The following is a 15784-nucleotide window of genomic DNA, read 5'->3' on the forward strand; positions in this document are numbered from 1 at the left end:
AAAAAATACAAAAAAAAAATATAAAAAATGTTTAACTAAATACAAAATTTATTAATTATTCTATTCACAAAAATATTTAAAAAATTATAAATAAATTAAATCTATAAAAATTCCAAATTGAAATTGATTTAATTATTAATCTTTTCCTAAAAACTTTAATTTGAAAAAAAAATGAAATTTTGCCCTCGTTAAAATATTAATTTTCAAATATTATTTACTCTCTTGAAATAAATAAACAAAATGATTAAATAATTCAATTGTTTGGAATAATTTTAATAAAAAATCCTATTCAAATCAAACAACTTTTTATATAATTTTTTAAATAATTCATATATTTTTCGTGCATTAAAATACATGAATATAAATCGACCATCCATCACTTTGTGGCATATCAATTTCAACTGCACCACGCCTTCATACTATCACTTGTGGTCGTAAAACAACAACAAAATTCATACAAAAACGTCATCGCTCGCTCTTCAACCAAATTTTCGTTTTCATCATATTCGCTCGCTCGCTTGCTCGCACTCACTCTTTTTCTCCCGCGCTCATTATTCCTCTCGCTGTCACTGTCGCGCTCCTCCATCCTCTCTTTTGGCTACAAAACATTACCATATTTCCAGCAGAATTGCGGTCCTGACATACAATGGATCGACAATCAGCGCCCACTTTTCAGCGTTGCCTTCCGCATGGACTCTACTGTGCTGACAGCCGATCAGCATTTGCATAATTTTTTCGCACATTGTGAGCGCCTGCTAGAGGGTGGAAAAACCACAGCGCTACCCGCTGAATCGGAGACTTGCAAAATACTTAAGGCAGCGCATGCGATCGACATCAGCACGCTGATAAATTTTCTACCGACCGTGCTGAATGAACTCTTCACGCTACTCGTACACACACAATCCGAGGAGATCGGCTTGAATATCATACGTCTGCTCATCAATATGATACACATGTTGATCGAGGAGGCCGGACGCAAGGAGCTACTCAGCGCCTATGTTAAGTATGTCTTTCATGCGCCCTACTACAGCCAGAAGACGCCGCGCACGGTACACGGCGAATTGTGCAAGCATTTGCCGACCATTTTGCATCCGAACAACACCGATTTTCTGATCGTCAACAAATTCATGCATTACTCGGGTATTTTTTTCGATTTGATCATCAAGAGCATGGCGCAACACCTGTTGGATACTGGCCGCATACGTATGCTGCGCAATGAACGCTTTCCCAAGGAGTACCCCGCGCGCGTGGAGAGTTTGATCAAAGTGCTGACGCCCTATCTGATTTCGCGCTACAAGGATCTGCCCGTCGAGACGCAGCAATTGAATAGATCGTTATCGCAATTTGTGCGACGCTGCCTCAGTTACATGGACCGCGGTTTCGTTTTCAAGCTAATCAAGAATTACATGGAGCAATTTGAGCTGGGCGATCAGCGTACGCTGCAAGAGTTCAAATTCGACTTTCTAGCCGAGATTTGTCAGCACGAACATTATGTGCCACTAAATTTGCCATTCGTGCTGAATCCAAAGAATCGTCCACCAGAAATGATGCTCCATTTTACACTCTCTCAGGAATTCTGTAGGCAACACTTTCTTGCCGGTCTGCTGTTGCAGCAGCTGAAGCACAGCCTGAACGAGCCGACCTCTGTGCGACGTCACGCGCTGCGTATCTTTAAGAATTTGCTTGCCAAGCATGAACTCGACGATCGTTACCAGAATCGTGGACAACTGTCGCGCATCGCGCTGCTCTATGTGCCCTGGCTGGGCATTGTTATGGATAACGCGCATCGCATTGATGATCTCACGGGTGTGGCAACGCCCAATGGACACGTATACGCCGACTCAGCCTCCTACACCCAGCGCTTGTCGTGCTCCAGCAGTTATGTGTTTGGCAAGGACACTATTTTGGCTTCGTCAACGTCGACGCCGCGCTCGAAAAACCGCATGACTCTCCACATCGAACATCCCAGTCCGCTGCGTGCCTCCGTGTACGTCAGGGATGCGACACACGCTGCCGGCACTGCGCCACTGGCCAATGGCAATTCGGAGAGCTCACTGAACACGCTCAATTCAGATTCGCAAAACTCGCAAGACACGCCCACTTTGGGCGCTGTCACTAATGGTCATCACGTCACGGACCTCTCCGAGGTTGCCATGCGTAACGGCCACAATCGCTCCATTAATGTTATGCACGGTTTGAATAGCCTGCCGCGCTGTGACAAATTCAACATGGCGGAGAGTAAGGATCTACTGCTCGGTTTCCTATTTGTTGTAAAGCATTTGGCACAAGATCAGATGATAGGCTGGTGGCAGAACTGCACCGAAACGGAGACGCTCGCCTATCTTAGCGTGCTCGACCTCTGCTTGGTGCAATTTCGCTACGTTGGCAAGAAGCATATCAGCTTGGCTGATGATGGCAAGGAAGCGCGTTCGGCGCGCACGGCCAAGGCTAGCACATTACCCGCGCGCATGCAGCCACCGAGTGTGGAGCAAGCGTCGAACGGCAATGGTACCACACATGAGTCTGGCACGCTGACGCTTACGCAAAATCGCGAGAGCCTCGTTGAGGAAACGGCGCGCAGTCAGCAGGCGCTATATGAGTCCAATCTGGCAACGGAAATCGGCATGATCATACTGGATAGCCTCGGCTTGTATGCGGTACACTTTCGCGATAAGTTGTGCGATAGCCTCGTACTGCCACAACTGGCGCGCGTCTATCTGCGCTTCCTGCAGCTCGGCCAGTCGGAAAGGCTCTCAAAGCACGTATTTGCCGCCTTGCGCGCCTTCATTAACAATTTCTCACCCGCACTCTTCAAAGGCAATGCCACGCTGTGCGGTCAAATGGTCTACGAACTGTTGAAGGGTTGCGACAGTCGCCTCGTCGCCATACGGCACGAGTCCTGCGCCGTGCTCTATCTGCTGATGCGTAGCAACTTTGAATACACTGGCCGCAAGGGTTTGACGCGTGTTCACCTACAAGTAATCATATCCGTCTCGCAAATGATCGGCAATGTGATTGGCTTGAATAATGCCCGCTTTCAAGAGAGTCTATCGATGATCAACAGCTATGCCAATAGCGACAAAGCAATGAAAGGCACTGGCTTTCCGGTGGAGGTGAAAGATCTGACGCGTCGCGTGCGCACCGTGCTCATGGCAACCGCTCAAATGCAGGCACATCACATGGATCCCGAACGCCTACTCGAGCTGCAGTATTCGCTGGCGAACTCGTATGCTTCGACACCAGAGCTGCGCCACACCTGGCTCATTACAATGGCGCGTAATCACGAGCAGAATGGCAACATATCGGAGGCGGCGTGCTGCCATATGCACATAGCGGCGCTAATGTCGGAGTATTTGCGCCTACGCGGCGGCTGCAACATCAACTGGGGCGCTTCGGCATTCGCCAAGATATCACGTAATATACCACGCGATGAGCAAGGCTTGAAGTTGGATGCTGGCGCACAAGATTCGCAGTACACCGAGCAGATGCTGTTGGATCAGCTGAAGCAATGCGCCGATTTCCTCGATCGTGGCGAACGTTTCGAGTGCTTGGGTGATCTTTATAAACTCATATTGCCGATGTATGAGCGCAATCGGTCATACATTGAGCTGGCACAGTCGTATGAGCATCTAACGCAGGCTTACAATAAAATCGTTGAGGTGAATCGTTCGGGCAAACGCATGCTGGGACGCTTCTATCGCGTCGTGTTCTTCGGCATGGTGAGTGTGGTGGATATTTTGCTGAATTTTTTTTATTTATGCTTTTTTTCTGTTCCAGGTATACTATGAAGATGATCATGCGGTTGAATTTGTTTACAAGGAGCCAAAACTAACCTCACTCAGCGAGATATCCGAGCGTCTATCAAAACAATATAAAGAAAAGTTCGGCGCCGATGTGGTCAAGATGATAATGGACTCATCACCGGTGAGTTTAACTATGAACATAATGAAATTATCTTCAATACTACTTAATTATAGATTTGATATTTCTAATCATAAGAGGACAAAAACAAACTTGTGTAGAAAATAGAAATTCAAATATATTTTTCATACGAGATTCCAAAATTTCCGATATTTTCGTACAACTTTAGGTATTCCAATTTTCAAGACTCTGTGGTTTCCCGCTTTAACTACTCAACCGATCATCATGAAATTTTGTGCACTGCAGTCATTTAGCCCAACTTAAAATATAGGATAAATTTAATCTCGATTAGACAAGGGGGCGTGTCACCTCCCATACAAACGGAATATTTTATACTGCATTTCTCGGGAAATATTTTTGATAGATTACTGGAACTTGGTATTTAGATATATAAAATCATTATCTACTCATGGATGATGGCTGCCACCTTTTAAAAAAATCAAATTCAACTTCAATTATGGGAGTTATTTATTTGAAAATTATACTAAAAAATTGATGTCAAGAGGCTTGAAAAAGCTGTAGGTCCAATATATTTTGAAACGGGTTGCCACCTGTTTGAAAAGTCAAATTTAAATTAATTATATGCAAGCTATCTGAAGAATTAAAATATGGTTGTCTAACGGGATATTGTTAAGAAACATTTAGTTTGAATAATATTTAAGTCTTTCACAGGGGTTGCCACCTTTCTAAAAATGAAATTCAATTATTTAAAAATAAATATTGTGGTAAAAGGCGCGCAATGGTTCTTGCGGTTGATTTATCGATGGTGATGTGAGATTTACCCCTGCACAACTCAATCCTGGTGTCTCCGCTTAATAAGTAATACTGGAAAATCACATCCATTGAGCCAATCGTAACGCACAAGAGCGATTATATACTCAATGGTGCAATAGGTCGATTTAATTTGATATTCACGGCACCTTTTCTAACTTGGCGATTATTCGTAATGACTCCAGCGCCCCCTGGCAGCCCTTTTTTAAAAAAGGTATTGCCTTTACCGTTACCAATACATATTTTAAATAGCCAAATTTATGAATAAGATTTTTAGTAATAACTTAACTCCAGCGCCAACTGGCGGGTGAAATTGTGAAACTGCATTACCCAGAGAGCCATTCAAAAGCACACAAAAAACTTCGTTTAAATCGGTCCGGGCATTTAGGAGTATTTCACTCACAAACACACATACAGAAGAATTATATATATATGTTTTTACGGCGCTACGCCCTCTTTTCAAATAGCCTACTTTTCTCCATGAGTATAAGATTGATTTCATATATCGCCGTACCAAGTACCGGTATTCTACCATGAACACTTCCAGAGATATGCAGTATGAACAAATCGGTTTGTGTGGGAGGTGCCACGCCCTCTTAATATATCGAAATTTTTTTTTAGCCTATAACTATCCTTGGGACGTCTGAAGCAGATGTCCTAAATTTCAAAAAAATCAGTTCGGTCGTTCTCGAGCTTTGCGAACACATAAAAAACGGCTTTCAAAATATGTAGTGTTATAGAAGATTGGTATGAATCGAAATGGTTTTGAATATGTATCACAATATGAGTGTTAGACGAAAGAGGTTTAAAAAGGTTGTCAACTGTTTAAAAGGGTAAATTTAACGATTCAATAATTTAAATGAATTATTAAAATATGGTTTTCAATCCAAATCATTTTCAAAGGGTTTCATTTCAAAACTACATGTAAGAGGTTTCCATTTGTTTAAAATCTTTAATTGAGTTTAGGGGATAAGTTAATTGCAAACGTATGACAAGTGAGAAGTTTCAGAAAGTTTTAGTTGGAAAATATTTTGAAGATGGTTAAACAAATTTTAAACCTCATGTTTTTTTAATTGAATTTTCTTGAAATAAATTTTACTCAATGTAGCACATATAAATTTCATACACTCAGCGAAGCGGGTGAGGACGATCTAGTACATAATATATATGTAATTGAATTAATTTGGAAACTATTTAAAGACAATTAAATTTTCTTCGAATTCACAAAATTTTGTTTTTCATAATTATTTGAGACGTGCAATTAAAAAAAGAGAAATATATAAAAAAAAGTACAAATTTTACGAGACGTTACTTAAACAGAAATTGCGACAGTTCAATATTCGATTCGGCATCATCGTTCGGAAAGAGACTGCGACGCTACACGCAGGTACAGCGGTCAGGTAGCGATTTACGCATTATGCGGCGGATTTTGGATTTGCGGCGTATGGACATATAAAATGAAAAGAAAGAAAAGAGCATATTGAAGCACAGCATTCGCATGCAAATATAGCTAAAAATATGTAGAGAAGCAAAGTATTGAGGACAGAAATTGTTTTGCTTACCTTTTGCGCTTCGCTTTGCCGCAGCGTTGAAGCGTGAGTGCCACGTGGGCGCGCTGTGCCTACCGAATCCTTGGACTTCGTTGCCGTTAGCTTGGGTATGTTCAACTTTTCAGCTGCGGCGTTTTTGTACTTGCTGCTAAGCGGTTTCTTGGCCACAGTGGGCCTGCAAGAGAAGAACGAAGAGATAATTGTAGTATTTTTTTTTATGAATTCTTTCATACTCACTTTGTTGTCAAATTTTGCTCGCTTGAGCTCGCCGACTGCAAAGAAATGGCATTCCTCAAGGTGGTGGTGGTGGTGGTTGTGGTGGTTGTGGTGGTGCTGCTATTGGCATTTGACGCGCGCGCTGCCCCCGTTGCTTTATAATTCATGCCATTGATTTCTGTTGTTACGCGTGTGAGCGCATTAACGCGCGCGCGCGGTGCTGTCAGACGTGGTATGTTGGTGGCAGACCGCGGTAGTAAGCGGCAGCTTGCCTCTGTCTTCTTACTATCCGACTTGATCGACTTTAGTCCCGAAGTGAGATTGTGTAAACTCTCCGTTAGCCGCTTTGTGCGTGTCATAGCTGCCGAATTAGAGCGCGGCGTTGACTTCTCAGCGTGGTGTGCGCTATTCTTGCCACGTAAGCTCAAACTGATGTTGGCCAATTTGCGTAGCGTGGTACGCTTCTCCGACTTCTTCTTGTCGCTTTTCTCCTTCATTGTCTTACCTTTGCTAAGGCGCGCTTTGCCAATGGTGCTCTTGGCATTCACTTCAATTGATGTGTTGGGTGGCGCGTGTGATGCCCCAACCGGTAGTTTGGTGTCGGCTTCGCAGCATAACTTGCCTGCTTCTACACTCACGATGTGATTGGGCACACAGCCATCGCCAACACCGGCACATTCACAAACCGGTTCGGCGCCCACTTCTGCGTCGACATCACCATCGCCACACAAGCGGTTCGTCGACTCCTTTATTTCCTCTAGTATTTGTGGCAACTCATGCGAAGCAGCTTCTTCCTCGGCCAGCTCATTTTCCTCGCTCAACTCACTCACCTCCACCGATTCGGTGTCTTCTTTGTACTTGTATTCGTTGAGCGTTTCATTTGATCCCTGTTCGGAAAATTGCTCGCGGTTCTCTTCATCGCTGGTGTATTCGGTCGGGTGGCGGTTGTTCAAGGCGCTTTCGCTGAATGCGTTCTCGCGACGGGAGTTAAGCTCTTCTTTTCCTTTCACGTCCGCTATATATGCCTTATTCGCCGCCTTGATGACGGCAAGCTGTAACATTGGTTCACCCTCAGCATCTTCAAAGTTTTCTAAGTCAGTGCTGTCTTCTTCCGAAGCTCTCACGTCCTCGTCTTTATGCTCCCTTTCGTCGGCATCTACCCTCGATTCTCCATCAACAATATCGCATTCGTTCTCCTTTTCGCCTACATTGGCTTTGATTGCCTTGTTAATAATTTTCATTTCATCCACAGCCTCACTTCGTTCCACATCCTTTGACTTGTTCAACTCCAACTCCTTCTTTAACGCGTCCATTTGTTTAGCTGTCACGCCTTCTAGCTTGATTACCTTCAGCACATTTGAATTGTGTGCAAAGTGTAGCGGCTGAGCCAGCGTCGCATCACCAATCTCGCGCATGATTTTCTGTCGTAGCAGATAAGCCGGATAAAACTCCTTTGCATCTGGGTTTAATTTGGATGTAATTTTGAGTCCATTGGTTGAGATAATTGTGCTGTTGTTTGGTAACTTAACTGGTTCCTCATTTTCCTTTTTTGTCATTTCAATTTGCATATCCGTAGCCGCTTGCATCTTCACTATGCACTTCGTCGCGGAAAAAATACGGTCAGCGTTCTGACTTAAAACTCACCGTTACTTTGGCTCTGTTGTTATTGCAGTTGCCTTCCCAAAACTTCCCGCTGGTCTAATAACTTTTTAGAAAATTTTCTCCTGATAGCAGTGCGGATCGATTAGCAGCGGCGGTGTTAACGTTTCGAAGAAAGGCATAAAATATACGTAATCTATGGTTTTATTGTTTTTAAAACGAATTTTATGGGATTTAAAACTGAAGTAAAAAACGTAGAAATTTAAAAAAATATCTTGTCAAATTTCGAAACAAAAATTAATTCTTTTCAGGAAAATATTTACCAGATTTGTGAAATTGATGCTTTTGGCAAAGACAAATGTCACAGCAATCGAAATAAATTTTACTTTTTTTGCTGGCGCATGAGTATTTTATCTACATGTGGTGTGTGTGGATGAAAATACAAGGGGGGTTTAGAGGAAAAAGTTAGGACAGATTGCATAAGTTTGTAGAAATAAAAAATTATCCGACCTGCGACATTTTTATATGAATACTAATGTAAAATTATCCTTTGAATCCGAATACGAAATCAGTATATAAAAAAGTAGAACCGTTTTTGAAAAATAGCCAGATTTCGGTTTTTTGAGATCCGAAAAAGGTGTACTCACTTAATTGAAAAATTGTTCTTGGGTAAAGTCGGGCAATTTTAAAATTATTTTTATATTAGTAAAGCATTAAGTTTGCTATCATCTAATTACAACCGGAGTAATAGTTGAGGAGCTACACATTGGTTTATCGACAAGTTGGCATATTTTTTAACAAAATTTCAAAAAGAGTTTTCCTTTCGGTACAAAAATCAATTTGAAAAAATTTCTTTTCTTCAATTTTTTTCTTGGACGTCAAATTATGATCTTCTATAAATAATTTAAGACCAATCAGAGCATAAATTGGAAAACAATTGTAGAAGTTATGAGCACTTAAGTATAAATATTTACATAAAAAAGTTTCCATACAAGTTTATGATTTCATGAATGTAGGCCAACTGTATAAAAAAAAAATAAAAATAAATATAAAATTGTAATTAAGTGACGCCCTTTTTCAGTTCACAAGAGCGGAAATCTGGCCATTTTGCGTAAACAATGCTGGTCAAATGCCACAGGTTGGTTTTTGTTTTTTTGTTGACTAGTGTTATCAGATAACAGGAAAATATCTTGTTTGTTTTTGTTACAAAAATATTCAACAACTGTATAGAGCCTGGGCCATTTTTTATAAAAACTGTTGCGGAAAAATAAAAATAATTTACAAAATAACAATTTGTTACAAAAAGGTTGAAATTCTCTGGTATTCTTAAGTTGTGGCTGCTTTTTCATTGTCGCATCCTTATCATTATTTTTCCTCTCCGCTCCCTTCTCCGATACGATATTCTTATTATAATACTTGTCTTTTTTCTCATCCTTTTCCTTCTACGTTTGGCTCTTTTGTTATCCTTCTCCATACAGGTAGCTTTTTTGATACATTTAATTTTAATTTCAAGTTCCTTAGTACAATCTTTCTTTTTAGCCTTTTAACTTCCTTTCACACATTCTTTAATAATTATTTTATCATTTTCCTTTCCACAGGTGGATCCCAACTCACTTGACCCCAAATTGGCCTACATTCAAGTGACACATGTCATACCATTTTTCAGCAAAGAGGAGCTAGATCAGCGCCTAAATGAATTCGAACAAAATCATGATGTTGACACATTTATGTACGAAACACCCTTTACAAAATCTGGTACAGCGCGTGGCAGCGTGGAGGAGCAATGGAAACGCAAAACGGTCATTAAAAGTGAGTACTCCACTACCTTTTGGTTCCCCAAAACACTTAGATGGATCTGACTTCCTCCACAGCCGCCTACTCATTCCCGTACGTACTCAAACGTATACCAGTGAAATCACGCGAAATCATCGAACTCAGTCCAATTGAAGTGGCAATCGATGAAATGCAAACCAAGGTTTCTGAGCTGGAAGAGGTTATACTACCGCCAGCTGATGTGAAAAAACTACAACTGCGACTGCAAGGCAGCGTAGCAGTTACGGTGAATGCCGGACCACTTGCCTATGCGCAAGCGTTTTTGGATCCCAAAATAGCGTGTAATTTCTCAATTGATCGTGTAGAGGATTTGAAGGATATTTTCAGGTAAAATTTGATACGTACTCCGATCAAAAAGATGCTAACAATTTAAAAAATTTCTCAAATTTTCAGAGACTTCGTTAAAGTTTGCAATACTGCACTCCAGTTAAATGCGCGCATGATTAGCAGCGATCAGGCGGAATATCACACGGCACTCACCGAAAACTATCGCAAACTTTGTCAGGCGCTCAGCGAGCTACTCGGTGAGCCGTTTCAGCCTTTGGATGACAGTGTCACAAGCGGACAACGCAATAGCATGGCTTTGTTTAATGCAATCAGTGGCGCTTCGCAAAATTCAAGTACTGCCTAAAAACGAAAAACTAATTACAAAGCAAGCAAAGAATAAACTAAACAACGCACTCATCCTAACACGCACACACACACACACACACACACGCTCTGACAAAAGACACACTCAATTTAAATGATGTGAATTAGTAAATTATAGAACAAAAAAGCATAGCTACTTGACTAGATTTTCGATTTGATTTTAAATGACTAACTATTAACCAAAGAAACGAAAGAAAAAAAAAACTAAAAATAAATTGAAATTATGTGTGTTGTATATGCGGCGAAATGCTTATGCGTGGTTTATAAAAAAAACACACATTTGTTTAAGTGGTGGGTGGGTGACTGGCTGGCTGGCATTTTTTGGCAGACTTTACCCTCTTACTACTGGTGATTGATTGATTGATTGGATTTATGAGGCGTTTAACAGAATGCTTTGATGCGCTAGTACTTACACTGTGGGTTTCGGGAACCGCTTTTAATGGTGATTAACTCATTCAAATTATTAATGTATTTATGTATCGATGTGTATACTCTACTAACAATACAAACTCTGTAAGCCATTAATAAAAGCCTTTACAAAAATGTCTAACAGAATACGTCTAAGTAGCCACAATAAATTTTTAAAATATATTTATTGTTTATTAACGTAAGGCAGTGATTCAGTGTGAGATAGCTGAACTAAAAAAAAAAAAAAAAAAAACATTTTAAAGTATAGATGGCAAACAAAGTAGTTATTTCGATTGCATTTTTATCTCTACGGTGATGGCCAAAACACAATTCTTAAGAATCATGCATTTTGAGTCTCTTTTTATTTGTACTAAATTCTCTCAATATTGAATCATAAGTAGCAACTTACATATGAGTTGTCCGCTCGGATCGCATTAATATTAAAATACATTCAGGTATTAGCTGGTTTAAAATATTATCCAGACGAAATAACATTCTAACGGATACTAAATATTGCTGGAGTAATAATCCTTGGCCCGATATACAAATGTACATAAATCCGGGTAATTTCAATAACTCATTCACGACTGTTTTGAATTATATGTTTTTGAATATAGACACACTTCAAGTTTATCTCAAGATTAAATTGTGTATTTGAAAACTTCAAGTTCATCAAATTCTTCATACGAATTGATACTTCAATCAAAAGTTTAAAGACATTCGAAGATTTCAAGACGTTTCCTGTTGCAGCGAATACCTCTGTTGTTTTTCCTATTATTATTGAAAAGGTTTAATGGAGTAACGTTTGTCCAGCCCCCTTGTCGCTTTTATCGCCTAATTATCAACAGTGAAAAGGCAGCATTTCTCCGATATGGCAATTTTAATGCAGTTCTATAGAACTCCCTGAATTGAATTGCATAAAAAATGCCACATTGCAAAATGCTAACTTATTCCTTTATGGTAATTAACTGATTTGAAAATAACGCATTTATTTTACATACATATACATATATTAATGATTCAATAGTAAATGCGAAATGTTATTCAGTGGTTGCTGAAAAAGTGCATTATTCAGTAGCCAAAAAAGAAAATAAATAATTGATAAACATTTAATCCTTCGATACTTAGAATTAATATTTTTTTTGCATTTAATGAAAACGAAGCCAAAGATTATGATAAACATTTATTTTATTGTCTATAGTAAATGCGTTTTTATGACATAAGAATATATTATTGCATTAATATTCGTACAATTAAAATATCCAAAAATATGAATGAAAAGTTGTGTAATAATCAAATGTATGAGTCACATAAAAGGCCTGTGGAATTATTTAGTACTAATTTCGTTTTTTTTAGAACAGTGTACCAAATTTGAGTGAGTACTAGTTTTTGAAATGTTTAAAACCCCATATGTAGTAGGAGCATTTCACCAAATTTTTAATATTTTTGGTAAAAATTGTACTAAAAAAATTCCCACGACTTTAAAATTTTTTATTCTTCTACATATCGCACACTAAATCAAAAAGAGTCACAACTCAAAATTTTTCAAAATCGACTTTTTCCCATAAAACAGTTCTCAGATCACATCCCCAACGACTGGGAAAAATTCTTCTCCAACACTGCCTTCCTTAACTGGAGAAATGCCGTTATGTCTGTTTTAATGTTACTTGCGTTTATGTTACCTGCTTGAACAGTATCAACTAAAGAGTACTATTTATAGTTGTGACAGTTTGCACTTAAGCAATAATATAATTTTATTTTCAGTTAAAGAGTCTTATTTCGACTTGTGCCACTTTAGTTGGCAAAATTTGAAATAGTTTGCGATATCGTTCAGAGGTGTGATTTTTTTATAGAAAAAGTAAGTATAACCAAGCGTATTATCTTTGATACAAGTAATTATGATAATTGATAATTTAAATCAATGTAAGTATTACTATTACGGTTAGAGATAATCTTGAAATCATATTAGAAATATGTATATTAAACGAGGAGTATGGTAATACATATTCACTTTATACAAAAATGTTACGTATACGCCGTGCATTGCATCGTTGAATTTACTCTTAAACTTGAATTTTATACTTACCTTTTATATCCATACTTACCCTAAAATATACGTACATTTAAATTCGAAAAATCCTAATCTAAAACCATTAAGAACAAAATATTATGTATGTTTGTACGCTCACTGCACACCTTAGCGAGCGGTCATCGACGGCCGCTAAATAAGTTGTCGTTGAGTTAGCTGTCGTGGCCTTTGCAAATTATCAAAATTAAAATTTATTGTTAAAATCTAAAAGCTTATTGTGCACAAGAAAAATAAAAAAAATTGTTATCAGAAATAAAGTTTGCCAGCTAAAAGTGTAAAATAAAGAAATTAAAACTATATTAACTTTTATACTATTAATTTAAAAACAATATTGTGTGCTTATTTGCAAAAGGAAAGTGCCTGCCAGTGGTGAGTGCCCCTACCCCCCTCCATTAGTGAAAACTAAACAAAATGTCTTGCCAAATATTGAACATTATGCAAGAACTCTGATGATGTTAAATGCAGAGACTGTTCCTTGCCCATCTAGTCCTCTGAGTGATAGCAGTATGAGTGATAGCGGAAATACAGAGGCTGATTCTAGTCCATCTAGTCCTCTGAGTGATAGCAATATGAGTGATAGCGAAAATACAGAGGCTGATCGTAGTCCATCTAGTCCTCTGAGTGATAGCAATATGAGTGATAGCGGAAATACAGAGGCTGATCCTAGACCATCTAGTCCTCTGAGTGATAGCAATATGAATATATTTAGTGATTCTGGGAGTGAATTTTGTCCTTCCGAAGCAATAAGCTCATCGGAATATAGCTCAGAAACAGAAGAGAATACATTTTGTAGGCAGAGAGCGCGCGGTAAATACAAAAGTGAGAACAAAAAACAAAAGAAGCAAAAATTTTTGAGAGACAGTGGTCTTTCTTATACTTCTCTTCCCAAATCCAAAAAAATTATACATGCACGGCAAATACGCTCATCTTGTGAAGAAAAATGCTGCCTACGATGCAATAAAAAATTTCCAGACCCCAACGCTTTAGAATATTCAGCAACTATTGGAATTTACGTGATTTGCAAAGACAGCGAGAATTTATAGCTAGCCACATGAAAGTAGTAAAACCAAAATACAGGTACAGCTGTACACAAGGGTTTCGCAAACTTAACAATGCCTATTTTTTCGACGTGAACTCAGAACTCATTAGAGTATGTAAGACTTTTTTTATAACAACTCTTGATATAAATAACAGAGTAATACGTACAGTGATTGAAAAAAAGAATGGTGAGGGCTTCGTTGACATATAAAAGTTAGTCCTGAAATAAGGAACAGTATTAAAGAATTTATTGAAAAAATTCCAAGAATAGAATCACACTATTTACGAGCTCAAACCTCGCGGGAATTCATTGAAAGTGGAAAAAGTATTGCTGATCTATACAAAGACTATAAAGAATTTCGTGAAGCAGAACATTTAAATTTTGGGAGTAAAATTTTGTTCTATAAAATATTTAACACAAAGTTCAATATTTCCTTCTTTAAACCAAAAAAAGATCAATGTGATCTCTGCGAGTCGTTCCTAAATGCAGATCAGTGTTGCCGCGAAACATTTTTAGTGGTAGCTAAATTGCAGCTAAAAAAGGGCTAAAAAAGAGCTAAAAATCGGCATTGTGGCTAAAAATGGTAGCAAAATTTTTTTACCTACATCTTATATATAAAAATAAGTGCACGTTTTAGGTGTGACCTCATAACTTGAAAACAGCTCGACCGAATTCAACCAAATTATGTGGCGTATTCGATTTATCATGCAGATGGTTTATGTGAAGTTTTCCCGAATTCGGAAGAGAGGGCGTGGCACCACCCATACTAACTAGAATATAAAAATAAGTGAACGTTTTTGGTGTGACAATATAACTTAAGAACGGCTTCACCGAATTCAACCAAATTTATGCGGCATATTCGGGCCATCATGCAGATATTTTATGTGGAGTTTTCCCAAATTTGGAAAAGGGGCGTGGCATATGTATGTATCTTATGTATACAAATAAGTACACGTTTTTGGTGTGAGCTTATAACTTGAGAACGGCTTCACCGAATTCAACCAAATTTATACGGTATATTCAGGCTATCATGCAGATGGTTTATGTGAAGTTTTCCCGAATTCGTAAAAATGGGTGTGGCACCTTCCATACTAACTAAAATTTTTTTGTTGTATATCTCTTGAAATATTTGTGGTAGAGTACTGGAAGTTGGTATAGAGGTATAACAAATAATTCCATACTCATGGATAAAAATGGGCAGTATTGGAAAAGAGGGCGTGGCACCTCACATCTTATATATAAAGAATAAGTGCAAGATTTCAACCAAATTTATACGGCATAGTCGGGCTATTATGCAGATGGTTTGTGTGAATTGGCCTGTTGGAATACGTGGCCTGTTCAAGAGTTGGCATTCAAAATGGTTTATTTATTCATACTCAAGATGGAAAAACAAAAAATGTTGTATATCCAAATCTGTTGGATTAAGTTTTAAAATAAAGAATCAAAAATTTTGAAATAAAACAAATTATAAATTTTCATATAGAAAAATTCCAGGACTTTTCATTCGTTTTTCAATATTTGGTGTAGAAAAGCACACTGGGGTACTGCTAATATAAATATGTAAGTATACACGCAAACATTTTCTATAATTACTGGTATAGAAAAACAATGAACTCTGAAAAGAATTACTATTTTATTCAACAAAAAAACTTTTTGTGTAACACAGAAAGCATATTAAGGGCCACCAACTTACCTAACTTACAAAGT

The 15784-nt window shown here is 38.4% G+C and overlaps 1 protein-coding gene across 4 annotated transcripts in view; it reads left to right on the forward strand.

The window, feature by feature from the left end:
* LOC118740786 (dedicator of cytokinesis protein 9) overlaps window positions 1–11426 on the forward strand; it is a 104796-nt gene extending 93370 nt beyond the window's left edge. For 2 of the 4 annotated variants that reach the window (XM_036472472.1, XM_036472474.1), the window contains 5 exons: window positions 627–3719; window positions 3778–3924; window positions 9656–9866; window positions 9929–10217; window positions 10284–10521. In XM_036472472.1, the coding sequence (XP_036328365.1) occupies window positions 627–3719; window positions 3778–3924; window positions 9656–9866; window positions 9929–10217; window positions 10284–10521 (3978 nt within the window). Of the gene's footprint in view, window positions 1–623; window positions 3720–3777; window positions 3925–9655; window positions 9867–9928; window positions 10218–10283 lie in introns of all 4 variants that reach the window. The other 2 variants (XM_036472471.1, XM_036472473.1) reach the window with 2 other exon arrangements.
* Window positions 11427–15784: the final 4358 nt, after the last annotated feature.

The sequence above is a fragment of the Rhagoletis pomonella genome, unplaced genomic scaffold (assembly GCF_013731165.1).
Source record: "Rhagoletis pomonella isolate Grant_MI unplaced genomic scaffold, Rhpom_1.0 Rhpom_scaffold_00006, whole genome shotgun sequence".
NCBI classification, from domain to species: Eukaryota; Metazoa; Arthropoda; class Insecta; order Diptera; family Tephritidae; genus Rhagoletis; species Rhagoletis pomonella.